Genomic DNA, 24,181 nt, shown 5'->3' on the forward strand with positions numbered 1-24,181 from the left:
TTAGATTAATCTCAGATATTTGTTTTCATTAAGTTATCTTATCAACTAGCTGAGATGCAAACTTGCAGCTACAGTGTATATTCCATTGATCAGAAGCTTCTTACATCTCTACCGAGATATTCATTCCATTTCTTCTTTTTAAAGATAACGACATTGGAATTGAGATAATCAACTAACTTCATTAATCAGCCCATGTTACAGTTGCCAGGCATCTGGTTTTTGACCAGAATGCCCAGTCAAAAAGGGACCCTGGCACCTGCTGACTGATTTGCTTAAAGTCCGGTCAGTGGTGCAGCGGAGCTAAGGCTCCCTGCCTGGCCTGGCTCTGCACAGCTCCTGGAAGCAGCCAGCATGTCCGGTTCCTGTTTGCAGGGGTGGCCACAGTGGTTCCATGCACTGCCCCCAGCCCAAGCACTGGCTCCGCAGCTCCCATTGGTTGGGAACCGTGGCCAATGGGAGCTGCAGGGACAGCGCCTGTGGGCATGGGCAGCACACAGAGCCCCCTCACCCTTCCGCCTAGGAGCCAGTCATGCTGGTTGCTTCCAGGAGCCGCACGGAATCAGGGTAGGCAGGGAGCCTCCATAGCCCCGCTGCGCTGCTGACTGGGAGCCTCCTGAGGTAAGTGCTGCCTGGCCGGAGCCCTCACCCCTTCCTGCACCTCAACCCCCAGCCCTGAGCCCCCTACCAGAGCCCACACCCCCTCCTGCATCCAAACTCCTTCCTGGAGCCTGCACACCAATCCTTGGTCCCACCCCAGAGCCCACACCGCTGGCCAGAGCCTGCATCCCCTCCCACACCCCTGCCCCATCCCTGAGCCCCTCCTGCACTCCAAATCCTTGGCCCCAGCCCAGAGCCCCCTGCACCCCTCATTTCTGGCCCCATTCTGGAGCCTGCACCCCCAGCTGGAGCCCCAGCCCTCTGCCCCAGCCCTGTGAAAGTGAGTGAGGGTGGGGGAGAGCGAGCAACAGAGGGAGAGTGTATGTAGTAAGTAGGGGGCAAGGCCTCGAAGAAGGGGCAGGGCGGGGCAGAGCCTCAGGAAGGAGGTGGGGCAAGGGTGTTTGATTTTCTGTGATTAGAAATTTGGCAACCCCCACCCATCTCTAAACTGAATCTGGTAAATTCTGGATGTCCTGTTACTTAGTCAAGCACTATATAATTTTAATGAGTTCTATGTGCATCAAAGTGAAAATTTGCCCCACTAAATCTATATAAATTGGATGGCACTACAGCATTAGATAATTTGTTTACTATATGCAGATATTAGGTTATTTGATTTTAATTAGGAAAAATATGAGCCATCTTTTGCCTCTTTTTTTCATTTTTATATGTGTATGATATTATGCTATTGCAGTTCTTAAAAGTCTTAATTCTGTATTTAAAGAAAATAAATCTCTGCATAAGTCTTTGAAGAAAGCAGTCCTACCTCCTGGTCTTGCTTACTGTACATAAAAATGAAATCCAACGGACATACCATTAGACACAGTCTTTAGCTGTCCTTGTACTATAATCGATGTTAAAGGGATGTAGAAGACCAGTTGGTCCATTGCTGTGCTAATCTAGTTATAAATTCAAGCAATGGTTCTTTTACCAATAACCGTGCCTCACTATCTATAAGTTATGCTTTTCTCCCCTCAACAGTATCACTTAATGCCTCCTGCTCAATTTTTCACCTTATATGTCAGTTGTAAGGGACTCATAGCATTGCTTAAGTGACACTCTTGAATTACAAGTGCAGACTGCAATGTAAGATGCCAAACTCGTTTTCTGATAGTAGAACAGGGGCATTAAGTTCAGTTTTACTTGTAAAGCTATATTGTGTCTTTGCCTTGTTAAACAATGAATGCACACAAAAGCACAATTTCCTCTCTTTCTGAACCCAGGCTGAATTTGTTATCTTACTGGTACATGTTTTGAAAAATGTCCTTATGGAGTTAGAGATATGAAAAATGGTTCCTGTCTGTGAAAGCACTGAATGGCAACGTCTTGTGTCTCAACAAGTACTGGCAATATCACTACTGCTGGTTTCCTTCGGATAGAAATTAACTTGATGCCTTTTGAGAGATAACCCAACAAAAATGGAAAATGGGCACAAGTACAATGCCACTTTTTAGGACAAGTTGGGAAAGTCCTTAATAGTCAAACTAGGGCAAAATTTCCTTATAAGAGAGTTCACAAACAATGTTGCTACTATGTAGATGTTTTACATTTGTTGTCTTGTTGTCTGAGGTTTTGCCTAATGAGGAATCAAGCTTATTTTCAAAGTATCCTCTATTACAGTGCATTGTATTAATAGTAGAACATTCTGGGTTTCTTTTGAGTAGATTGTTTACATAAGTTCTTTTTCTCTCTTTTGACTTGAATTGGATGTTTGTTTATAAACAGTAATACAGTTGGAAAGTATTGTTCAATTGCATTTGAAGATCTTTACCAGCAAATTTTGTGTGTTGAAGAAACAGAGGTTGGTGTGGCAAAACAAATCTGGAAAGTTTTTCAGTTGTGGGGATTGTTCCTACCTGTCCAGAATGAGGACCAAATTTGACCCTCAGTTATATCCATGCATCCTCATTGAAGTCTGTGTAAGGAAGGACAAAATTTAGCCCTGAATAATTTTCATTTTAGCATGTACGTTGTCATTGATCTTTCACTTATCATTCAAAGCCTACTGGGATAGGAGCCTTTCTAGGGAAATTAAACAGGCTGGTATTGTTTCTTGGAATGCAGGGTATCATTCAGCATCAAGAGGCTTGGTGCTTCAGTACAAAATGTTTATGCTAACATGACCTGAGGGCTCTTTCTGCATTGAGCACAGTCCAGTTTTGGAAATGTTGCACCTTTGTTTTAAATCTTCCCCTTTCTTTGTCAATCTTTCTTGTCATGTAACCATTTTAAATTTATACACATCTTTTTCAAAATGTGAAAATATTAATTTACCATCCACAGTGTAATTGGATGCAGTCCTGCTCACTACAGCTGATAACTCATGCAATCTTAGTAGAAGGGTAGTTTTTTCATTTTGAAAATGGAGGTATTGCATTATTGATAAAACTCATGAAACACACTGCCCCCTTGAATGAACAAATGTTACCTCAAAATGCAGATCCATTTATCTGGCATTGATCTCAGCTGTTAATCTAGAAAACTGGCTGAGCATCTTTCACTAAGTAGTGGTTCATTCTAGGAAAAAAGTAGGGGGGGGTAGCTGTGTTAACACAGAGGGGTAGCTGTGTTAGTCTGAATCCACAAAAACAGAGAGGAGTCCGATGGCACCTTAAAGACTAACAGATTTATTAGGGTATAAGCTTTCATGGGTAAAAAACCCACTTCTTACAATGCATGAAGTCACAAAAGCTTATGCCCTAATAAATCTGTTAGTCTTTAAGGTGCCACCGGACTCCTCGTTGTTTTTCTAGGGGAAAAAAATTTCAGTCAGTCCCTCCTCCACCTCAGTCCATTACTATGTTTAACACAGTTCGGTGAATCTCTGTTAGGTTCATTTCAAAGAGCATGTCCATAGGAAGACTGTGAAGTGATCAATCTGCTTTGACTCTCAGAACAACTCCAGATGCAGTATCTGTATGTAGGGAGGCAGAAATGAGTTACTGTTTTTCAGTACTTGAAGTAAATTAGACTTGTTCCTCTAAACAGAGACTACTCTCCTTTCTCTTTAAAATTATATATATAGATAGCTATCTATATATATATATATATATAATCTTGTTCAAAAAGATTTGCAAGGGGTTTGATGACTTCATATTACACTTATATGCACATATTACACATAGTACACAATATACAGGATTGTAAAACATTCAGTAAACTTCAATGCATTTATTTAGTTGTGTTGAGATACAAAGGCTAGACCGTTTTCCAATCTCTGCAGTGTATTTCTATTTACTGAATCTTTAACTTCATGCAGTGTAAGTGTGGATCCCACTGTTGGGGTGCATGAGCCTCATGTGCAAGGTCAGGGTCTTTTAAATGGTAGTGTCCATCACGGCTACACATACACCCTGTGCTTCTTTGTGCTCTCATTAGAGGGCATTAAGGGTGGGCAGCCGCAACTCTTCCTCAGGTCCTTCTTGGTAGCAAGATGGAACCTAACAAATATCCGACCCACTACTCTGATCAGAGACTTCAACTCAGTTTTTGAACTACTTTTTTTTTTTTTTGGTTTTGTTCAGTTTGGTTTGGGGGTTTTTGGAAGAAACTTCATATTGAGACTCCCTTTTCCTCAACTTGGACATTTTAAAAAAAGAAAATCATACGTTCCACTACACTATCCGTCCAGCAGGATGCAGTGTTTCATATCAACCGTCACACCTCATGGGTTCAAACCCTGCCTGTCCTATGACAGACTGATTCCCATCAATGATGGACATAGCCAATGCCTTTTCAACCTTGGAAAGACCCACATCTCAGATATGTACTCTGTGTGCAAGTCAATCTCCACATGAACCTACAAATCCAGGGATATTCAGCTCAAGATACACCTGCTAGAGCAGTCCTTGTGAGTCAGTTTGGGCCCAGAGAGGGTAGTAACTACCGGAATGTGGCCAGACAAACCAGCATCAATCAATTCTGCCTCGAACAGACACCATACCCCAGGATAAGGCAGAGAAAAGAGGGCAAGAGGAACCACTGTCAAAGCCAGCACTGGCAACTTCCACACTGACCAACTCAGCACTGACAGTCTCAGCATCAGCAGCCTTGATGCTGGAAGCCCTGTCACAGGCTGCCAGCAGACAACCTTGGCAACAAAATCAGCACCTGTGGCCACAAAAAGGTGACATCAAGAGACTGAACTGGAGGGAGCTCAAACATAGCTCCAAACAGGGAGCATAGTCCCGAAGAGATGACTCATCCAAGGGCAGAGCCTCCAAGCCCTCCACCAAAACTGGAGAGATGCAGTGGAAATGATACCCATGAATAAGCCTGGCAATGAGCTGAGATGCATTCTGCAAGACTCAATGTTCCTTGCAGAGACATCCTCCACACAAAAGCAACAACCAGTACCAGGGCCAATACCAGTATCATGTCAGCATACAGCACCACCACTGAAAGAAGAGCTCTTCACTTCACCATCCTACTCCTTTTCTCCAGTGTTGAGCAGGGATCCCTGTCCCCTGCCTTTTGAAAGCAATCTTAAGGAGCATACCAGATGGCTTTCATTTAGAGTTCCATCTCAGCTGGGGGGTGAGTGGCACCAAACCAACCAGCTTCTAGCTGGCTGGTGTCCCTATAGCATGCCACTAAGACTGTATCGGCCCTACTGAGAACTATCGTAATTCGGGTCCAGGAGCAGATATCCCTCTGAAAGAGGAGGAGATCCTGTTCCTTCATGGCCTCATTAGTCAGGCCACCCACACGAGCTGGACAATGGCCCCCATGAGCAAGACGTAATGGAGGGACATCAACAACTGACCCCTAGCTCTACACAAGATGTCATCCTCACCAGATGAGATGGTGGTGCCTGTCCCAGAGCCAGCAATCAATGGCTTCAAGGCATTCCAGGATCTTCTGTCTCACATTGCAGAGACCCCAGACATTGAAATGACATTGATACAGGAAAAATCCCACAAACTTTTTTTTTATATTTTAAGCACTGCAACTCCAGCCCAGGATCTCATTCCCTTTCAATCAGAGGGTCCTGCAGCTGACCAAACCCTCGCCATTCTTTCTCCTACTTCTAAACAAGTGGAGAAGAGGTACAGATGCCTCCAAAGGGCTTTGAATACTTCTATGCCCACCCAATTTGAGGGCTTCTGGTTGTTTTGGCAGTATAGGAAAAGTTCAAGTCCACAGAAGGCCTACTTAAGGACAGAAATCCTAAGAAGTTGGGTCTATTTGGATGCAAGGTATATTAATTTGCCTCACTGCATCTCCAAGCTGAAAAGTACAGGGCTCTGTTTACTATATATGATTTTTTTCACCAGGAAGAGGGTCACCTTTTTTCTGTTACATAAAGCAGCAGAAGATGGCATCAAGCCTAGAATATGCTCTTCCCTTGTTCTCCCTGATAGACCTCTTGGTGAACTATGAAAAATCATCTCTTGACCCATCACAGAAGATAGAGTTCATAGAAGCTTTGATCAACTCCAGGTCCACAAGAGCATATCTTCCCGAGGACAGGTTCTTTTTCATGCAGTTGATAGTATGTTAAATGGAATCGTACTCTACTGTGATGGTATGGACTCATCTAGGGCAGCTAGGTCACGTGTGTGCATGCACTTACATTATGTCCTTTGTCAGACTTCTTCTGTTGGCTCTGTGATGGAACTCTGACTCAGATCGATCTATTCCCCAGCAAAACACCAAATGAACAAAAAAGACCTGACCCCGCCTCAGATTGTCACTGAGATGGTTGCAGGAACCCAAGAATGTATATAAAGAGGTTCTGTTCACAGCTCTTCCCCTTGAATGGTTGCTATGGAGGTTCATTATAGACCCAATATTCCTTCATTGGGGATCTCCCATGATAGACCTGATTACCATCATCAACAATGCCAAGTGCCAAAACTTTTGTTCCAGAGGGGCACAAACCTGAATAGGTACCAGATGTCTATCTTCTACACTGGTCTCAAGGCCTTCTCTGTGCCTTTCCATTGATTCCCCAAGATAATATCCAAGATCAAATGAGATGAAGCCACAGTCATCCTTGTAGTCCTTACTGTCCAAAGCAGTTCTGGTTGAAAGACAGGCCACAGATGTCCACCCAAACACCTGACCAGCTTCGAGTGCAAGAAACATCCTCTGCCTGCTTCAGGAATGTGCCAGTTTCTCAGATCTGCAAGGCCACAATGTGGCATTAATTCACTGACTTTTTGTCAAGAGTTATGAGTTGGACTTTGGCATCAGCCCTGACAGCCACCAAATTCAAGGTGACAGTACAACAATCGCTGACTGATGCAGCGGATACTTCACTCCCACCATCCAGAGGGGACACTGCTTGCCACTCACTAAACTCTGATCCACACTAATACATAGTTACTAAGAGAGAATGGTTACTTACCCTACAGTGACTGTGGTTCTTCAAGATGTTGATCCCAGTGTAGATCCCATGACCCCTCTCTGTCCCTGCTTTTGCAGATTTCAGTTACTGGGGCTTTGAATTGCGAAGGTGCTGAGGGAAGGTCATGGCCATTCTGCCTGTTAAGCCCTCATAGAGGAGTATGATGAGGCACAGGTCACATGTGCAGCCCTGACAGACCTGCTGTGAAAAAGAGTTTAATTTCGCATACATGAGGCACATGTGCACCCCAACTAATTACATCATCTCAAAGAACCACAGCTACTGCAGGGTCAGTAACTGTTCTTTTTCTGAGAAGGGAGAAGGCAAAGCAGAATTGCTGGCTGCCTTCCCAGGTAAAGTACTGTCCTATCGTTTGTACACAGTTCATTTTCATTTACATCATATAGTAATAATAATGCCTACCTCTTATATTACACTTTTCATCAGTAGATCTCAAAGCACTTTACAATAGAAGTCAGTATCATTGTTCCCATTTTTTTCCAGATGTGGAAACTAAGGCACATGGAGGGAAGTGACTTGTCCAAGGTCACCCTGCAGGCCACTGGCAAAAATGGGAATTAAACTCAGCTGTCCTGAGTTCTACCACAGTGCCCTATCTGCTAGGCTATACTACCTCCCCCCTGTTAGTGTTAGTCACTAGTTTAAGCTTGGCCTCTAGTCAAGGTATGTCTCCTGGACCAAAGATTCTATACATAAAGCTCATTTTCAATGTCTGATGCTTTGTCATATTGTATTCAACCGGCTACTACCAGTATGCATGAATGTACACAGGTAGTGAGCCGACCATACGTAATTATAAGGAACGTCCACCCAAATACCTGAGATCAGTATTGAGCCACTTGTAATAGTTGGTGCAGATTAGTATGTATATTGTGTTTGTCAATATGTTGTCTGAAGAAGGCTTTGATGGTAGCATGAGGGATTCACTAACTTCATAATGGGGAAAACAGTCCTCCTAGGCAATTAGAGTACTCAGCTTCCAGTTCCCATAAGCTTTGCAGCTACATATTTTCATTAAGCAAAGCAATAAAATAATTATACTTATTTATAAGTGAGATGTCTTTCATTTCGGTAATTTGTCTTGGTAGGGGCAGAGAGGAAAACAAAGTTGTAGAAATATCTGAGACGTAATAATCTCTTCTTGAAACTTGGTATATGTACATTAAATAAAGCATTGCTTAGTTACAGAGAGTGTAAGAATTCTCACAGTTAATTATAACTCTTCAGCACTCAGAGGTATAAAACAAAAGAGTGACAACTTGCAGCACACACAGTGCTCCCAGAAGCAAGTGTATTTCCAGCCTTAAGATGATCACACCCTCTATCATTAGAAATTTCTAGTGGTGTGAAGAACATAAATCCTAATTCTTAGAAGCAATACAAGCTGAGTTTATTCCTCCCCCGGTCTCTCTCTTTCAAGGCAGAGTTGCAGAGCAGGTGAAAGACCATCCAGGGAAGACATAGTAATGGAGGTGAAAAAAGACCATGCCTTCTGCTGTCATTTTAGACACAGTTATTAAGAGCTGAGCCCTCTTCTCCAAATAGCTCTGAGATATATACAGCAGAAACTAGCTTGTGTAGAATAGAACAGTAGTTTATACTTGTTATATAGAAAAGTTGTAATGTTACTGCACTATGTCAATAGTAAATTGGCAAAAATTAAGTATTGTGGACAGGGTAATAATATGCACATTTACATTAAGAACTGAATAACCTTCATACCGTATTAGATTTTCCCTATTGTTGTTTAGACCCGTGCCCTCGTTCATATTAAAATATTACTACTTCTCACTGTTACATTGTGTCTGTGTGTGTAAATATGTTTTTTCAGTGGCTTATAGGTCTTATTTTTTTCATGTTGTCTTTAACTCTGTTATCATAGCTGTTGGAGCGTAGGCAGAGATATATACACATACAAATCTATAGCAAGAATTTCCAACATTAGGCAGGAAATAACTGACAAATATCAGAATAAAGCTGTTGAAATCCCTTTATAAATGGTCATGTCTGAGTTCAAATGACTTGCTGAATGTCCATTTCCCCTCCACCTCCAATGTGATTATTTTATAGTCGGTTTCGCCTTTTCACTGAGGGAATTTTATTCAGAAGTTACTTTTGATTTTTCAGTTTCTGTAATTAACTGTTAGATAAAACTGTAGGTGAACCTCAAATAAGTCATCAAAAATAAGTATGTGAAAATGTTATGGGTTTTTTCACTGTGTTTAAAGAAGTAGATGTAAAATATATGTGACCGGTTCTGTGAAAGTGTGCCTATCTATTACGCTGGATTACTAAACACACCTTAGTTAGCTGAGATAGGATCATCTTGTTATAACTAAATTACTTTTGTTTGTGTCCTCCTAGTCCCTGAAGTTTTTCTTTATCTCCATAGTTGCTTCACTATTGCTGCTAATAATGGAAGAAGCACTGGTACAGATTGGCCACAGGTGGAGTATTTTTAGCTACTGTGTCTAGATTTGTACTGAGTAAGGTTAGATGATGTGGTGCAACAGTGTTAAACACCAGTGCCCCCTCTCCACCCTGATGCTCCCAACATTATTAGCACCAGTGCAATAGCAACAATGGGATATTTTTTAAAAAAAAATGCTGGATGACATTACTCTAGGATGCGTCTAGCACTAGAAAATTTAATACCAGTCTTACAGCAACAGAATAGCTGCAAAGATGCCTAATACAGGGATCATGCATTTTTACCATTGTGGCATGAAAACCCGCTCAGAGTAGGATCTTTCCTTTACCCAACATGTAGATTTTCATAACACCCTGGATTTAAAGCCTGATCCTGGTCTACACTAGCACTTCCGTCATTACTAACACTGATATAGCTGCATCATTTAGCAGCAGTTGCTGTAAAACAGGTAGTAATTAGCATTGACAAGGCCCAAGTGGTCACTGCTATATTGTGCCACTGTTTGAAAGATGAACACATGACTTTGTAATTTAAAATAGAAAAGTTTCAATGCAGCACAGGATACCTTTTGTTATGGCACACACTTGGTGAAAAGTCTCTGTTTGAGAGTGTTAAACTTCTTCCATACCAGGCATAACATATATAGTTAGGTACATTTCTATTTACTTCTTTGGCCTTAGTCGCACTATAATACATTAAAATGATGGGGAAAATGAAGTAAAATTTGTATGAAAATGAAAGTAAAAAATGTTAAAACACTCCTATGACCATTAGACAATGTGCCCAAAAATAGTTAAAATGCACAATTTGGAAGACACAAACTTGAAAAGGAAACCCGCCCAAAAATTTTTTAAAAAAGGGTTTTTTTTACTCATCTATCCAAGATGGTTTGGTATTGCTGCTGGAACTCTGCCATTGACTGGGAGGGTCAGATGACCATATGGGCTAAAAAGAAAGCCTCAAAGCAAAATAGCTCAAGCAGTAGCTCTTTCAGGTTAAGGGACATTCAAAGAGTATTAAAAAAAAACCTAAAGATCAGCCTTAACCCAAACCTAACATCAAAACAATCTGAACTCAGCAGGATTTGGATACTATATGTTCAACATTCAAAAAAAATGAATAGAAGATTCAGAAATCTGTAGTGAATAACTCCGAAGTGTTTTACACAACTATATCAAAAACAGTCTGGTAAAAAAGAGCTAATCTGCTACTAACAAATAAAATATGTACTGTATGTGGGGTAACTCTCATTTCTAAACCAAGCTATCTTTGTGATATGGTTTTACAAAATAGTCAGACCCTTCAAAACCTTGATTTTTTTTTTCAGTACTGTCTCAAAATACCTTGTGTGATTAATCTTAAACTTCTGTCCCCCTCTTTACAGCCAAACAGTCTCCTTTTCTAGACACCACACGTGAAATTTCAGGCCGAAAATATTTTGAGTACTCTGGGGAGCAGGAGTATCAAAATGAATCTTATAATGGAAAGTAGATTACAAATGTAACTATGACATCATGATAATTTCTAATACCAAAAGTATGCATCCATTATGGTGTTTGTCATACATACATATTCCATGCATTCAGTAGACTCTGCACTAAAATCTCTGGTTAAATAATGACCTAAATTATATCATAAATGACATACTGTATATAATATTGTAAAGTATTTATATGTGAAATATACTGAAAAGGTGCATGTGCACATAAAACCACAAAGACATCTGGAGCGTTCAGACAAAGTTACAATTCCCAGCTGGGACAAGACAATTGTTAAGCTAGTAAAACAGATGAGTTTTAGAATTAAGACCACACACAGCAAAGTTTGATCTCTGCTTTGATAAGGGCCTTATTGCGGTTGTAGTGCTGCTAAAGCAGGGCTATTAAAGGAGATTGACAAACTACCTTAGTGGTCTTTAGTCTCAAGATTTTTTTTACAGAAGTGCATACTGAAGGAGCAATTAACAGGAAAGCAGCAATGTAAATGGTCATTTAAGCATTTGTACAATAAGCAAAAATATGTACAGGATCTGATTGTCATCCGTGTTGAGTGTCTATAGTTCCTGTTGACTTCATTTGGAGTTCTGGGTGCTCAGCGCTTCTGAATGTCAAACCTACAGTCTTTACAGTTATGTGAATGTGAAGAAGTTCTGTATTTTTATTGTAAATAAGCCTATCTCCCATTGGTATGGTGTCATGAGTCCAGTTAGCAGAGCCCTAGAGCTTTAGTTCCTCAGCTGCCTCCTGGTATGATAGAGTTATGAGGCTTAGTTAAGAAGAAAAGTTGTAAAGAGTACAGATATATTAACAGCCGTCAGTGGAAAAGCTGGGACTAAAACTCATGGTTTCCCGGTATGCAGCTTAGTTCACCTTTCCCTAGGTTGCAGAAAATTATGGGGGAAGTTTCATTCACTCCCTCACAAATGTGTGGGAAGGCTTGACAGAGCTGTCAAATGTGTGTCACCTCATGGGAATGACACATGATTAACAGCAGGCACAAGCTAGGGCATTTAGATTTCTAGCAACCTGATTATGGCTGCAGTAGCTTAGATATTTGAACACCATAATAAGAGAGACAGAATTGAGGCCTTTTTAAAAAAAAGTGACCCTTAATACTAGGACTCTTGCAATTAATATATTAAGTTCAAATAAAATTAACAAATGACCCACCAGCACCCAAATAAAAATCAAACTTTTTTTAAAATTCAAAAGGGTCTTAATTTCTATTGTGGCATTAGCTGAAAATAAGAGTACTAAGAAGATCACAAAAAGGACTTTGCTTGCAGTATTTCCAGGTCTGATGAAAGAGGGAGCTACCCCATCCCAATCTCCAGACCAAAAAAGGTTTCAATCTGTTGGGGAAAACCTTAAATAAGTATTCAAACCAAATCTCACAACTTCATCGAGGTTTTCCATCCCAGCAGGGATTCATGGCTTTATTAATTAGAAAGCTTACAAATGGTCCTTTAGCTACAGTTAAGTGTTGTAGCAGTTTAATATCTGATGTGCGTTCTTGCAGGGACTTTGCTGGCAAGGAGATAGACTTAAGGATCAGATACGCAAATAGCTCTGACTTCCATTGGCTTCTAAAATTCCAGGTGACAAAATAGAGCTCAGTGTCTAGATAATGAGGTTGTCTCTTTATTTTAATCCTCTCCTCTCCCATCACCACCCCTCTGATTAACTTTTTCTTCTCATGCAGGGACCCTCTAAAACTACAACAACTGCAGAACCAAATTCGTCTGGAACAAGAAGGTGGTCAGCGGTACCATCACCACCAGCAACATCAAAATCCTCCTCCGTCTCCTCCTTTTCCTCCTCCCCCTTCTTTCCAGGAGCTGGTGTCCAGCCAGTCTGTCAGCTCTCCTGTGCAAATGAGCGTTCTCAACTCCCACACTTCCCCCACCATGCAGTCATCCAGCACCTTCAACTATGCCCGGCCTAAACAGTTCATTGCTGCTCAGAACATCAGTCCTGCTTCAGGTTATGTAACTCCTTCATCTGGGTCTTCCACATCCAGCCTTCCATCCCCTATGTCTCCAACTGCCTCTCAGAAACAATTTGGCAGAGCACCTGTTCCCCCTTTCTCCCAGCCATTTGCTCCGGAAGGAGAGTACCTGTGGTCTCCATCTTCCTCTTCACCCCCTCCCCCACCTCCACCAGTCTTTAGTCCAACTGCAACGTTTTCAGTTTCTGATTCCTTCCCACTTCCCCCACCCCCTCCTCCTCCTCTTCCTTCCTCAGTTTCCTCACCTTCCCGCAGTCTTTCTCCAACTGCTAGATTCTCTAACTCCAGCCAGTCTCCAGCAGCGTTCCTCAGCTCCATGTTACCATCCCAGCCACCACCTATATCTGTCAATGCACTAGGACTTCCAAAAGGTGTTATGCCTCCGTGAGTATAAACAGCTAACAAACTTCTTACATTTAATTTTATTGTTTATTAATTGTATTGGTTCTCCATTTTGATAGCTTTTTGGGCTCTCTGCACTGTGGCTAACTGAGAGGGGGTGGGGGGATGACAGATTCTTGAATCAGTGGAAGGAATTGCAAGGAAATCACCCTTCTGGCCAAAGGTCTTGCAGTCACTTTCATAAGGTGATACTTGGCCTCTGACTCTAGTGATTTCTCTAGATGGAGGAGTGTCAGGGAAGAAGACACTGATCAGAAATATGTTGTATTCTGCTTATGGAACAAAGCTGCAGAGATGGAAAATGAAGGGGCACAATGGCCTACTGATATTTGGTTATCTTTTTTTTCAGGGGAGAGGGGAGAGAAAGGATGTGGTGCTGGGGATTTGTAAGAACCGTGTTTAAAAAAACAGGAAAAACACCACAGACTACATCAGCTCCACATATTTTCCCTCCCTTTTGTCTCCCCTCAAGGCTAAAATATTGTTCTGGAGCATGCCAAAAGCCCAGAGTAGTTCAGTTTGTCTTTCCATTGGCACAAGATTCTCATTCCATTGTTGGAGAACAAAGAGAAATGATAAAGAACAAAAAATGAGAATAGCTGGATCCAAGGCTTATTTATAACTTTGTTTAAGGGCTTTCTAAACATGTCCACAGTATCAAGATAACTTACTGGGCTATAGATTTGGTACTGTAGGAACTTCTGTTATTTTACTCCAAGACACTTTTGGAAAAATTCTGTCAGTTACTCAAAGATATTAATGAATTTGTCTGCAATATAAACAAAACGTAATTTTAATTTTAACATTTGGTGATGTTAAAAGATCTATTACATAATTCAAAAATCAACTTGTTCTGTCTCTTTAACTTTTAGTTTCATTTTTCTCTTTTCCTACCAAATATCTTCTTTCCTGCTACTGTATGTTATCATATCCTTCCTTAGTCTTTTTCAGTGTCTGTTTCCCCTTTGTCTTGTTTAACAGTATTCTTCGTCCCGTCATCTTCTATCTACTCTGCCACTCTTTCGTGTGTTTTTTCTCTCCTTTCTTTCCCCCAAGTTCTTTCAGTCTCTCAATTTCCATTTTTCTGTATTCCCAAAATTTCTAATTTATTGTCCTATCCCTTCTTGCCACCTCTGTTTCTCCTTCACTTCTCCTTTATCATCTCTATCTTTCTATGGTGCCCATTACTGTAGTACGTGAGCACCTCCTGGTCTCTAATGTATTTATACTCACAACACCCTTGTGAGGATATCTCCCATTTTACAGATGGAGAACTCAGGCACTAAAGGGGCTGAATGACTTGGCCAATGTCAAACAGCAAGTTGGTGGTGGAGGGAGGAACTGAACCCAGGTCTCCCAAGTTCCAGGCTAACACCAAAACAATTAGACCCTTTCTCCTATCCCTTTTCTTCACTTTATTCACTTTTTTCTCAGCTCTCACCCTCCACTCACTCCAGTGCATGGTTGTTGGCTGCCTGCATTGGTCTCCATAGACAGAGCCAGTTAGTAGTATAGATGAGACTAGACTGAGCAAAATTAATTGACTGCCAGTCAGCTCCAGGGACGTAGGAGGAGCAGAAGCCAGTCAGCTCTGCAGCCTGCAAAAGGGAAAAAGCCTGGATGATCAGCAGTCCAATCCTGGCCTGTACTCCTTTCTATCGCCCTGCTATTGATATCCATTGATTCTGAAAGGAAGACACTGTTTCCTTGGTAAGACACTGTAGTGTGGTCGTCTGGGTGCTGAACATGGAGTCGAGATTGGGCACTTGTATTTTCAACTCTGACATGCATCTTGAGCAAGTCATTTAATTTCTCTGTCTCCATTTCCCAATCTATTAAATGGGATTACAAATTATATGTTACGCGTTGCTGAAAATGAACTAGTCAAAGTGTGGAATGCATTCTGTAGATGGAAATGAGCAATATCTTTATCAATATTGGAGAGTCCAGTATAAGACAAGGTCTAAAGTAATGGGATTTCAGCTTTAAGATAGATTTTTACTACTACATACATCAGTGGGAGTAGGGTTGGATCCTTGATTGTTTTTTAAATACCTTACATTAGCTACCTTTCTTACCAACTGTTTTATTAAGAGAGAAAGCATTCTTGCAGCAAACTTTACGGTTACTTTCAATGCCTTCCCCTCGCTCTTGTTTTTTTATTGCTGGTTTCTTTGCCACTTTCCTAGTGTACTTGAGGATCAGATATTCACAGCTCATGTTTTTGTGTATGGTCTTCACATGATAGTTCACCCTATTCTGCCTCTGTAGTGGCTTCCTGTGACAATGGTAGTCAAAGACCTGAAAAAAAGAAAAGGGAATTTTTGAACTGCTTAGTCTTGTGTCAGAATCTGTAATATAACCTAAATAACTTGCCACCCAGATGAGCTGGAATTCTTATGGAGTACTTTTAAAAGTGATACTTCTTGGTGTTCTGATTACATTGGTATATATTGTATATTTGTAATATTTCTTTGATGCTCTCCATTTGAATGTAATGAAAAAATATTATTAATTCAGATTCAGAACCGGCTGGATTATTTTGGCATTTTTTCATCAAAAAATTATTTTTTGATTAAATTGAAATTTTCACAAATTTATTTCCATTGTTGTTGAAGGTCTTAGTGTTCGATTTTTAAAAATTGAAAATGGGAAAAAAAGGAATTTTTTGTTTCATTTTGGTGGGCAAAATCCTACTTTCTCTCATTTCTTTTTAACTTATTTTCCACTAGGGAAAAAAGATAGTGAATAGGGAATATAAAAAAATGAAAGTGACTTTTTTCCCCCACTGAAACAAAAAAATTGAAAATTTTTGAAAAATGTTCAAAAATTTTTTGGACTTTATCTAGCCAAAATATGATGGAAAATGTTGAATAAAATGAGGAAAAAAATGCGTTTATTTAAAAAAAATGTTCATGAAATATACTTACTTGTTTTGGACCTGCTCTATCCAAGATTCAAGCAAAGCATGTAGCCCCCCACAACTCCTTTGCGTAGGGGCCCCCATTTCACAGCCACAGTCGAGCATGCAGCCTTCTCTCCATTTCCCCTAAATGGATTTGCTGTGCCAACTGGGTACAAATATGGACTAGAGAATAAGTAATGTGTCTAGATTTGGCGGGGTGTGTGTGTTTGTTTTTGGGTAGGGTTACGGACAGTGCTTAATTTGTAATGAGAGGTGCTGGGGCTCAAGTTATTAGGTGCTGGGGCTCAAGAAATTTTTCTTTACATTCATAACTGGGGCAGTAAGCCCAGAGGTGCTGGGGCTATGAACTGCCAAGCCTAGAGGTGCCAGGGCTCAGCCCTGTCAAGCCCTGGCACAAATTAAACATTGGTTACAGACAAAAGGATGGAAGTTTCCTGTAAAACAGAAGGCAAGAGAAACATGTGAAATGAAGTAGCCCAAATAAGGTCAAAGTGTCAAAGGAGACATCCTGATCTCTCATGAGTCTGACGTCAGCATACAGCAACTCTTATTTCACTCCCCAATTCCTGTTTCCTCTAGCTCAAACGGGAATTAATTCATGGAAGTCCTATGACCTGTGTTATGCAGGAGGTCAGACAACATGATCACAGTGGTCACTTCTAGCCATATTAACTATGAATTTAGGAATGAATTACGTGGCATGGAAATATGAGCAATAAATAACACACTGGGTTGAAATGACAATGGGATGGGATTCCCATGAGTTAGGGAGCCCCCAGAGGCTGTGGGTTTGGCAGCAGCATCTGAACTGGTTTGTTCAATATGGTTTCTAGTTGGATGGTTTTGATGAGCTAGTTTGCTGCCAGTATATAGGTTAATAGTCTGACTGTCCAGAACTGTGAGAAACAACAAAAACCAATTGACTAGATTTCTGGGTCTACTTCACAAGTGTCTGACGTTCAGATAAAATGAAGAACAGCTCTGGATATAATAGTTCAGGATGGTTTTGATGAGCTAGTTTGCTGCCAGTATATAGGTTAATAGTCTGACTGTCCAGAACTGTGAGAAACAACAAAAACCAATTGACTAGATTTCTGGGTCTACTTCACAAGTGTCTGACGTTCAGATAAAATGAAGAACAGCTCTGGATATAATAGTTCAGGATGGTCTGAACTTTTCAATGCTGTGGGCCAGATGTTAGTTTTGTGGGCCACGTACAAATACTACCTTCGTGGGCCACATACAGAAATATCATTCCAGATTCTAGAATAAGATTCTTTTTTTAGGATTTATTAGCATTTAGCTTTTCTGTGTAGGGTTAAGAAGTAATAAAATTAAATAGGAGACTAGCTCACCTTATCAAGATAGGGGTGCCCCCAGGAATATTTCAAATGGTACACATGTCCCTACCCCTTCTGACTCAGGGAGGAAACTCTGGCCAGGACTTCACTGTGGTCAGTGCACTGTCTGTGCAGAAGTAAAATTCCCCCCCCCACACTGCCTACAGGAAGGGATGGGGTGCCAGCTGCACTGACCATAGGAAGGCAGGAACAGGGAGCCAGGAGGTGAGAGGACAGGGAATCCAACCTCTCCCCACACCCAACTGGCTCCCAGGCTGCACAGACCCAGCAGCTGCTGCCTCTCCTCCTGACAATGCCTGGCACAATAGTGCAGGCAGCCCATGGCCAGGGACCCACCACCCTCACTGGGGGTGATGGGTTGGAGTGCCCATATCCCTGCCCAAAAGGTGAGCCCTGCTGGAGTCCTGGTGCTGTGGGCTGGGAGGGGAGGGGACTGGAGGCCTCAGCACTTCCCTAGTCTTCAGCCCCAGGTGAGGCAGTTATAGGGATGGAGGCTGCAGCTTGTATGCTGGGGCTTTTCATGAGGAGTTGGGTTGCAGGGGGCTACGTGGTACTGGAAGAACTGAAATATATGATGAAGGCAAGCTTGGCCTGGTCGACCCCTGGGACAAATCTGAGTGAGAAGCACTGCGATTTAGTTGGGGTTTGTCCTGCTTTGAGCAGGGGGTTGGACTAGATGACCTCCTCAGGTCTCTTTTAACCCTAATCTTCTACAATTCTATGATCTACCATGTGTTGGAATTCTGTATGGTAGAAATTATTTCACTTTTTATTTTTTTACAAAGGTATTAAGCAAGGACAATGCTTGAAGTAACAAAAATCAAATTGTTTTCAACAGCAGTTGAACAATAATGTTTTCATATTTTTTCTCCCACCAGCAGCCTGACCATCCCAGAGCCCTCAAGGGAGCCCCTAGCACTCCGCCAGTTCTGCTCTCTATTCTCTATTGCAGTCCCAGTCCTTTCCACACTCTCTCCTCCCTCAGCTCGACTCCCCACTTCACACAGTCCCAGCTCTTCTCCCTGTTCTACACTCCCACAGCCTGGCTCCCATTTCACACTTCCCCTCCTCCCAACTTGGCTCCCCTTCCCTCAGGCCACTGGTTGGACCAGCTAGTACTAGTTCATCATTAAATATTTATTTGCATAATTTTACTGAGGAAAAAATGTCAATTGGATAAAATACTTAGTACTGCCAGGGTGGTCAAGTCACTTGCAGTCACTTAACACTTTCACCTAGTGAGGTTAGTAAGGGACATAGGGATCACTTTACCCATCCATCAAGTGCAGCCACGTTTGGGATGGAACACAGTAGTTTTTACCACCATATAGTAACATTTAGAGAAGAAGTGAAGAATGCTGTAATCAATTAACATTTCAGAGAGGCATTATGGGGGCTGAATATTGTTTATTTCTGAGTTGGAATTTGGCCAATACCCTATTGCTCAGTCCTTGTTCTTGGGGGTCTCCGTTTTTCCTATTCTAAAGAACTCTACATATTAGTAGATTTATTGGTCCAGCTCAGCCTTCAGCTATGCGGAAGGTAACCCCTATTAACTTCAAGGGGAACTACACATGTGACAGAATCCAGAATTGTGCCCATTTGGTTTGCTGACAGAAATATATGGAGGCTGGAACCTAAGTTTCATCAGCCATCACAGCAAAAGTTTGATACAAACCCAGGTTTTTCTCTGATTTGCACCCATGCAAGTCAGTTAAGTTTGGATGGGTGTCACTGACAGCAAAATTTTGGCTCACAGAGTGATTCTATAAATGCAAAGTGTAAACCACTAGAAAGAAAGTATGGAATTAGTCATCAGACAATGACAGCATCCCTTTCAAAGTAGAATAAACATGCATTTTCAGATATGAATATATCAGTTTAAAAGGATCTTGACTGTAGGACATATCTAATTCTTTCCTTCAAGCAGTTGCATTCTTCAGTAGTGTTGCCTAGGTCACTAACAGAGGAAAATATCATGATGCAGAGTTTTTAAAAGGACTAGACTTAAATAGGAACAGCAAGTACCAAGTTAACTAAACCTTTTTAAAGAGAAAAGAAAACATCACTTTGGAACACTTTTGTAAAAGTAACATAAGCTGTATTTTTCATCATTGCTGATGCTAAATTTAATTGCTGTTTCTATGCTCTTCAAAGCGTTAAACCAAAGAGTTCTTGGGATAAGGAACAATGCAGGGAGAACAGTGCAATGTTTTTGCCTTTACTTGAGCTAAAGCAGCTGGTCTGCTCTTCCAGACTTATTCTGTACATTGAACTTTGCCTGAGTAACTACTGATATGCCAAATGTTTTACTGATCTCCAGGTTCCCTGCATCTGTCAGTGATGATAGTGAGCATCATAAGGGACAGCCACCCATGTACATGTTGTCACCATGTTGTCACCATGTCACTGTCAACTCTCACTCGGTCCGTCATTACCAAGGACATCCCCCACTTTAGAACACAATTTATTGCTGTCCTATATAAATCTGGCATTTATTTTCCTGGTTTTGTGAATTATGTCTATCACAGTTTCCTCAAACTGAGTTTACAGTCAGTGTGGTTTATGCCAAAACATTCATGTGTTGGATGGGGCTTCTGAGAGCCCCTTGCTTAAAAATTCCACCACCAAATTGAGGGTAAAGGTTAAGGTGGTTTCTCTTCCTCTGAGGGAGCTCATCTCATCTCCGTAATGTTCATTCATCCCTGCCAAACTTATCTCTGGGGCTCATGAAAATACATCTGAAGTGAAAGTTTTCTGCAGTTGAAATGAACTGAATTTCAGCAAATGTCAGGTTTGGCTGTTTTTGTTTTTTAGTTTTCCAGTTTGTAATAGGATTTGTCACAGGTCCAAGGGAGAGAAGTTCTATGGGAACCCTTTGTGAAAATGACAATTCATCATTCTGCTAAACTAATGAACCCAGTTGTTCTTGTTGTTTTGTATTACAGTAACACCTAGAAGCCTCAGCGGAGATTGGAACCCCATTGGGCTAGGCACTGCACTACACAGAGAGAGAGCTCCTTTCCCAAAGATCTTACAATCTGAATAGACAAGACAAAGGGTGGGAGGGGAAACAGAATTATGGAGAAGTGAAGTAACTGTCCCATGGTCACACAGCAAGTCAGTGGCAGAACCAGGATTAGAACCAAGGACTCCTCATCCAATGACTTTCCCAGTAGACCATACTGCTTCCTATTGTTAAAAGCTTCCTGCCCTATTGTCCTCCCTGTGTTCTTCATCTTGAGCGCCACATCTCTGGGAATCTAAGTCCTATATGGCTGTCAAGGATATGAGCAGATTCTATACTATACTGGACTATAAGGTGGATAGAAAGCTGGCTAGATTGTCGGTCTCAAAGGGTAGTGATTAATGGCTCCATGTCTAGTTGGCAGCCGGTATCAAGTGGAGTGCCCCAAGGGTCGGTCCTGGGGCCGGTTTTGTTCAATATCTTCATAAATTATCTGGAGGATGGTGAGGATTGCACCCTCAGCAAGTTTGCAGATGACACTAAACTGGGAGGAGAGGTAGATACACTGGAGGGTAGGGATAGGATACAGAGGGCCCTAGACAAATTAGAGGATTGGGCCAAAAGAAATCTGATGAGGTTCAACAAGGTCAAGTGCAGAGTCCTGCACTTAGGACGGAAGAATTCAATGCATCGCTACAGACTAGGGACCAAATGGCTCGCCAGCAGTTCTGCAGAAAAGGACCTAGGGGTTATAGTGGACGAGAAGCTGGATATGAGTCAACAGTGTGCCCTTGTTGCCAAGAAGGCCAATGGCATTTTGGGATGTATAAGTAGGGGCATTGCAAGGAGATCGAGGGACGTGATCATTCCCCTCTATTCGACACTGGTGAGGCCTCATCTGGAGTACCATGTCCAGTTTTGGGCCCCACACTACTAGAAGGATGTGGAAAAATTGGAAAGAGTCCAGCGGAGGGCAACAAAAATGATTACGGGCCAGGAACACATGAGTTATGAGGAGAGGCTGAGGGAACTGAGGATGTTTAGTCTACGGAAGAGAAGAAAGAGGGCGGATTTGATAGCTGCTTTCAACTACCTGAAAGGGGGTTCCAAAGAGGATGGCTCTAGACTGTTCTCAGTGGTAGCAAATGACAGAAAAAGGAGTAATGGTCTCAAGTTGCAGTGGGGGAGATTTAGGTTGGATATTAGGAAAAACTTTTTCACTAGGAGGGTGGTGAAACACTGGAATGTGTTACCTAAGGAGGTGGTGGAATCTCCTTCCTTAGAAGTTTTTAAGGTCAGGCTTGACAAAGCCCTGGCTGGGATGATTTAATTGGGGATTGGTCCTGCTTTGAGCAGGGGGTTGGACTAGATGACCTCCTGAGGTCCCTTCCAACCCTGATATTCTATGATTCTTTGATTCTCCTTGGTTGTTCTGTGAAATATGGTTGTTTTTTTAAAAGGAAATTTTAAATTTAATGAAATGTGCACATGAGTTACCACAGAAAATATCATCTTTGCATTCTTAAAATAAAATGACTAAATACAACCACCATATATCCATACTGTAAGGGACTGGGGCATAGGCGGTCTGGCCTAGTGGTCGCAGCTATGCTGGGGTCCACATATCAGGGACAGTGGTATTTGAGCAGGGGTCAGAGGAATCACTGTAAACCAGCCTGAGTAAGCAAAAGTTGGGTCAAAGTGAAGGCAGCGTTGGAGACTGGAGATCAGAGATAATACTAGGCTAGAATCAGGAGGCAAGAGTCAGGCTCAGGATCAGGCTAGAGACCAGTCTGGAGTTGCAGCAGGCCCAAAGTCTGTTTTGTTGTCCAGGCAACCTCTTGGGGCACTCTCCAGGGTTAAATAGGGTGGTTGGCCAATCAGAGGGCTGCAGGGTACTGTCATTATGAGTCATTTTGGGCGATACTTCCTGCGGCGCTTATTCTCCACAGTGCTCTCTGGCTGTGCCTCTGCATGGTTTCTTGGTGTCACTGTAGGACTGTCAGCTGTCACAGGCTCTGCAGACGTAGGTTCTAACCACCCATCCTTACACATGCATTTGAACTTTGAATGCCAAGCTGTGCCCGAGTCACAATTATAAACCAAATATTTGTGTGAGTAATGCTGTGCAAAAAAATTTTTGGCAAACTTTTTTTGGCAAAAAATGCAGATTCAATTACACTGAAATGTGTTGTGAATTTGTGTTGGTTTTGCCAAATTGTTCACGTAAAAAAAAAGTCCAAAAATGTCAAACCATTTTGAGATTTTGGTTTGCGATAATTTTTTGAAATTTCCTTCAATTTTATTGAAAACCCCCTCACCACCACCACCCCCCAAAAAAACAGACAAAAATCTTTAAAAAATAGTTAAAGTTGAAATAAAATGTTTTGTTTTGGGTTGAACAAAATGTTTCATTCAACCCAAAATTAAACTTTTTTACTTTTCGATACTCTGAGAATTCCAAAAAATCTCATTTTTGGTTTGACCCAAATGAAATGTGGCATTGGTTTGTGTTTTTTTTTATTTTTGTTTGTTGTTTTTTTGTTTTTTTAATTGCTGGTGAACTAAAACATCCATTATTCTTAGTGTGAGGGTTACTTTATTTGTAAGTTACTCAAGGCTAAGTAAAGTATAGACCAAGAAATTTACATTAAGGAAAAAGACACGTAGGGTTGGTGCAGTAGCCAAAACCATGACCTCCTGCATCTTGACCATGGTTGCATCTGGAAGGCTTTATTTTCCAGATGCTTTTTATCTATTTCTTTTTCCAAATGATTGCTGCAGATGCATATGCAAAACATTTTAAAATGCCCAGAGACTTACTGTCAGCCTAATCTAAACAAACTGGTGATGCACGTGCACTCTGTTGGAGAGAGGGAGTGTGTACTGATTTATTTACCTTGTTTTGTAGCTTTTTGGCCTACCAACCTGGCTAGTATCCTATACATGTTGTCCCTGTTGGCCAAAGCACAGAACTTTACTTCAGACAAATAATTTATGAAGGGATGTCACATAAATGTCTGTAAATCAGTCAGAGGAGCTTCTTTTCTTTTTATTCAGATATTAATTGATTTTGTATATAAAAACAAGTTATGGTTTGTTGATGGCAGGGGATGCTTAGTGCACTAGCCTTTCAACAACTGGAGACCAAGGTTGATTTTGGATAAATCACAAATACGACTGAGATTAGCCTCCTCTCAGTCCCTAGTGGATGTTTGTTCACATCACATATATTTGGCATGTTTGTCAGTCACTGCTTAAGAAAGACCCAGGACTGCAATAACTAGAGTGTTTCAGACTAAGATCCATGGGCTGTGTTGAGTAGGGAAATTCATGTGTCATTCTTCTCTAGCTTTGGCTCCAGTCAATGCTATATTAATTTCTTCATTTTCATGACTATCAGTTCAAAACACAACCTTTATAATAATTGTACGGGGCGGGGTTACAATTTATATTGCCTAGATTACCAGAATTTCAGAAAGGGCTGGATTTTTTTTAAACTGAAATCAAACGTGCCTGCCCATTCCTTGGAAAAATGTTTCACAATGGATATGAC

At 41.4% G+C, this 24,181-nt stretch overlaps 2 protein-coding genes across 5 annotated transcripts in view; one reads left to right on the forward strand and one right to left on the reverse strand.

Annotated features, from left to right (window-relative positions):
• The window catches only part of PALLD (palladin, cytoskeletal associated protein), a 346,856-nt gene that overhangs the window by 272,667 nt on the left and 50,008 nt on the right, over positions 1-24,181 (forward strand). For 2 of the 4 annotated variants that reach the window (XM_073341572.1, XM_073341573.1), the window contains one exon: positions 12,663-13,352. The exons of the other annotated variants lie outside the window; for them this stretch is intronic. In XM_073341572.1, coding sequence (XP_073197673.1) covers positions 12,663-13,352 — 690 coding nt within the window. Of the gene's footprint in view, positions 1-12,662; positions 13,353-24,181 lie in introns of those variants that run through there. 4 annotated transcript variants of the gene reach the window in all.
• Positions 7,192-24,181, reverse strand: part of CBR4 (carbonyl reductase 4) — a 103,949-nt gene continuing 86,959 nt past the window's right edge. Inside the window, exon 8 of the transcript XR_012158617.1 lies at positions 7,192-7,210. The gene's annotated coding sequence lies outside the window, so the exon portion shown is untranslated. The remainder of the gene's footprint in view (positions 7,211-24,181) is intronic.

Source organism: Lepidochelys kempii, chromosome 4, assembly GCF_965140285.1.
Source record: "Lepidochelys kempii isolate rLepKem1 chromosome 4, rLepKem1.hap1, whole genome shotgun sequence".
NCBI classification, from domain to species: domain Eukaryota; kingdom Metazoa; phylum Chordata; order Testudines; family Cheloniidae; genus Lepidochelys; species Lepidochelys kempii.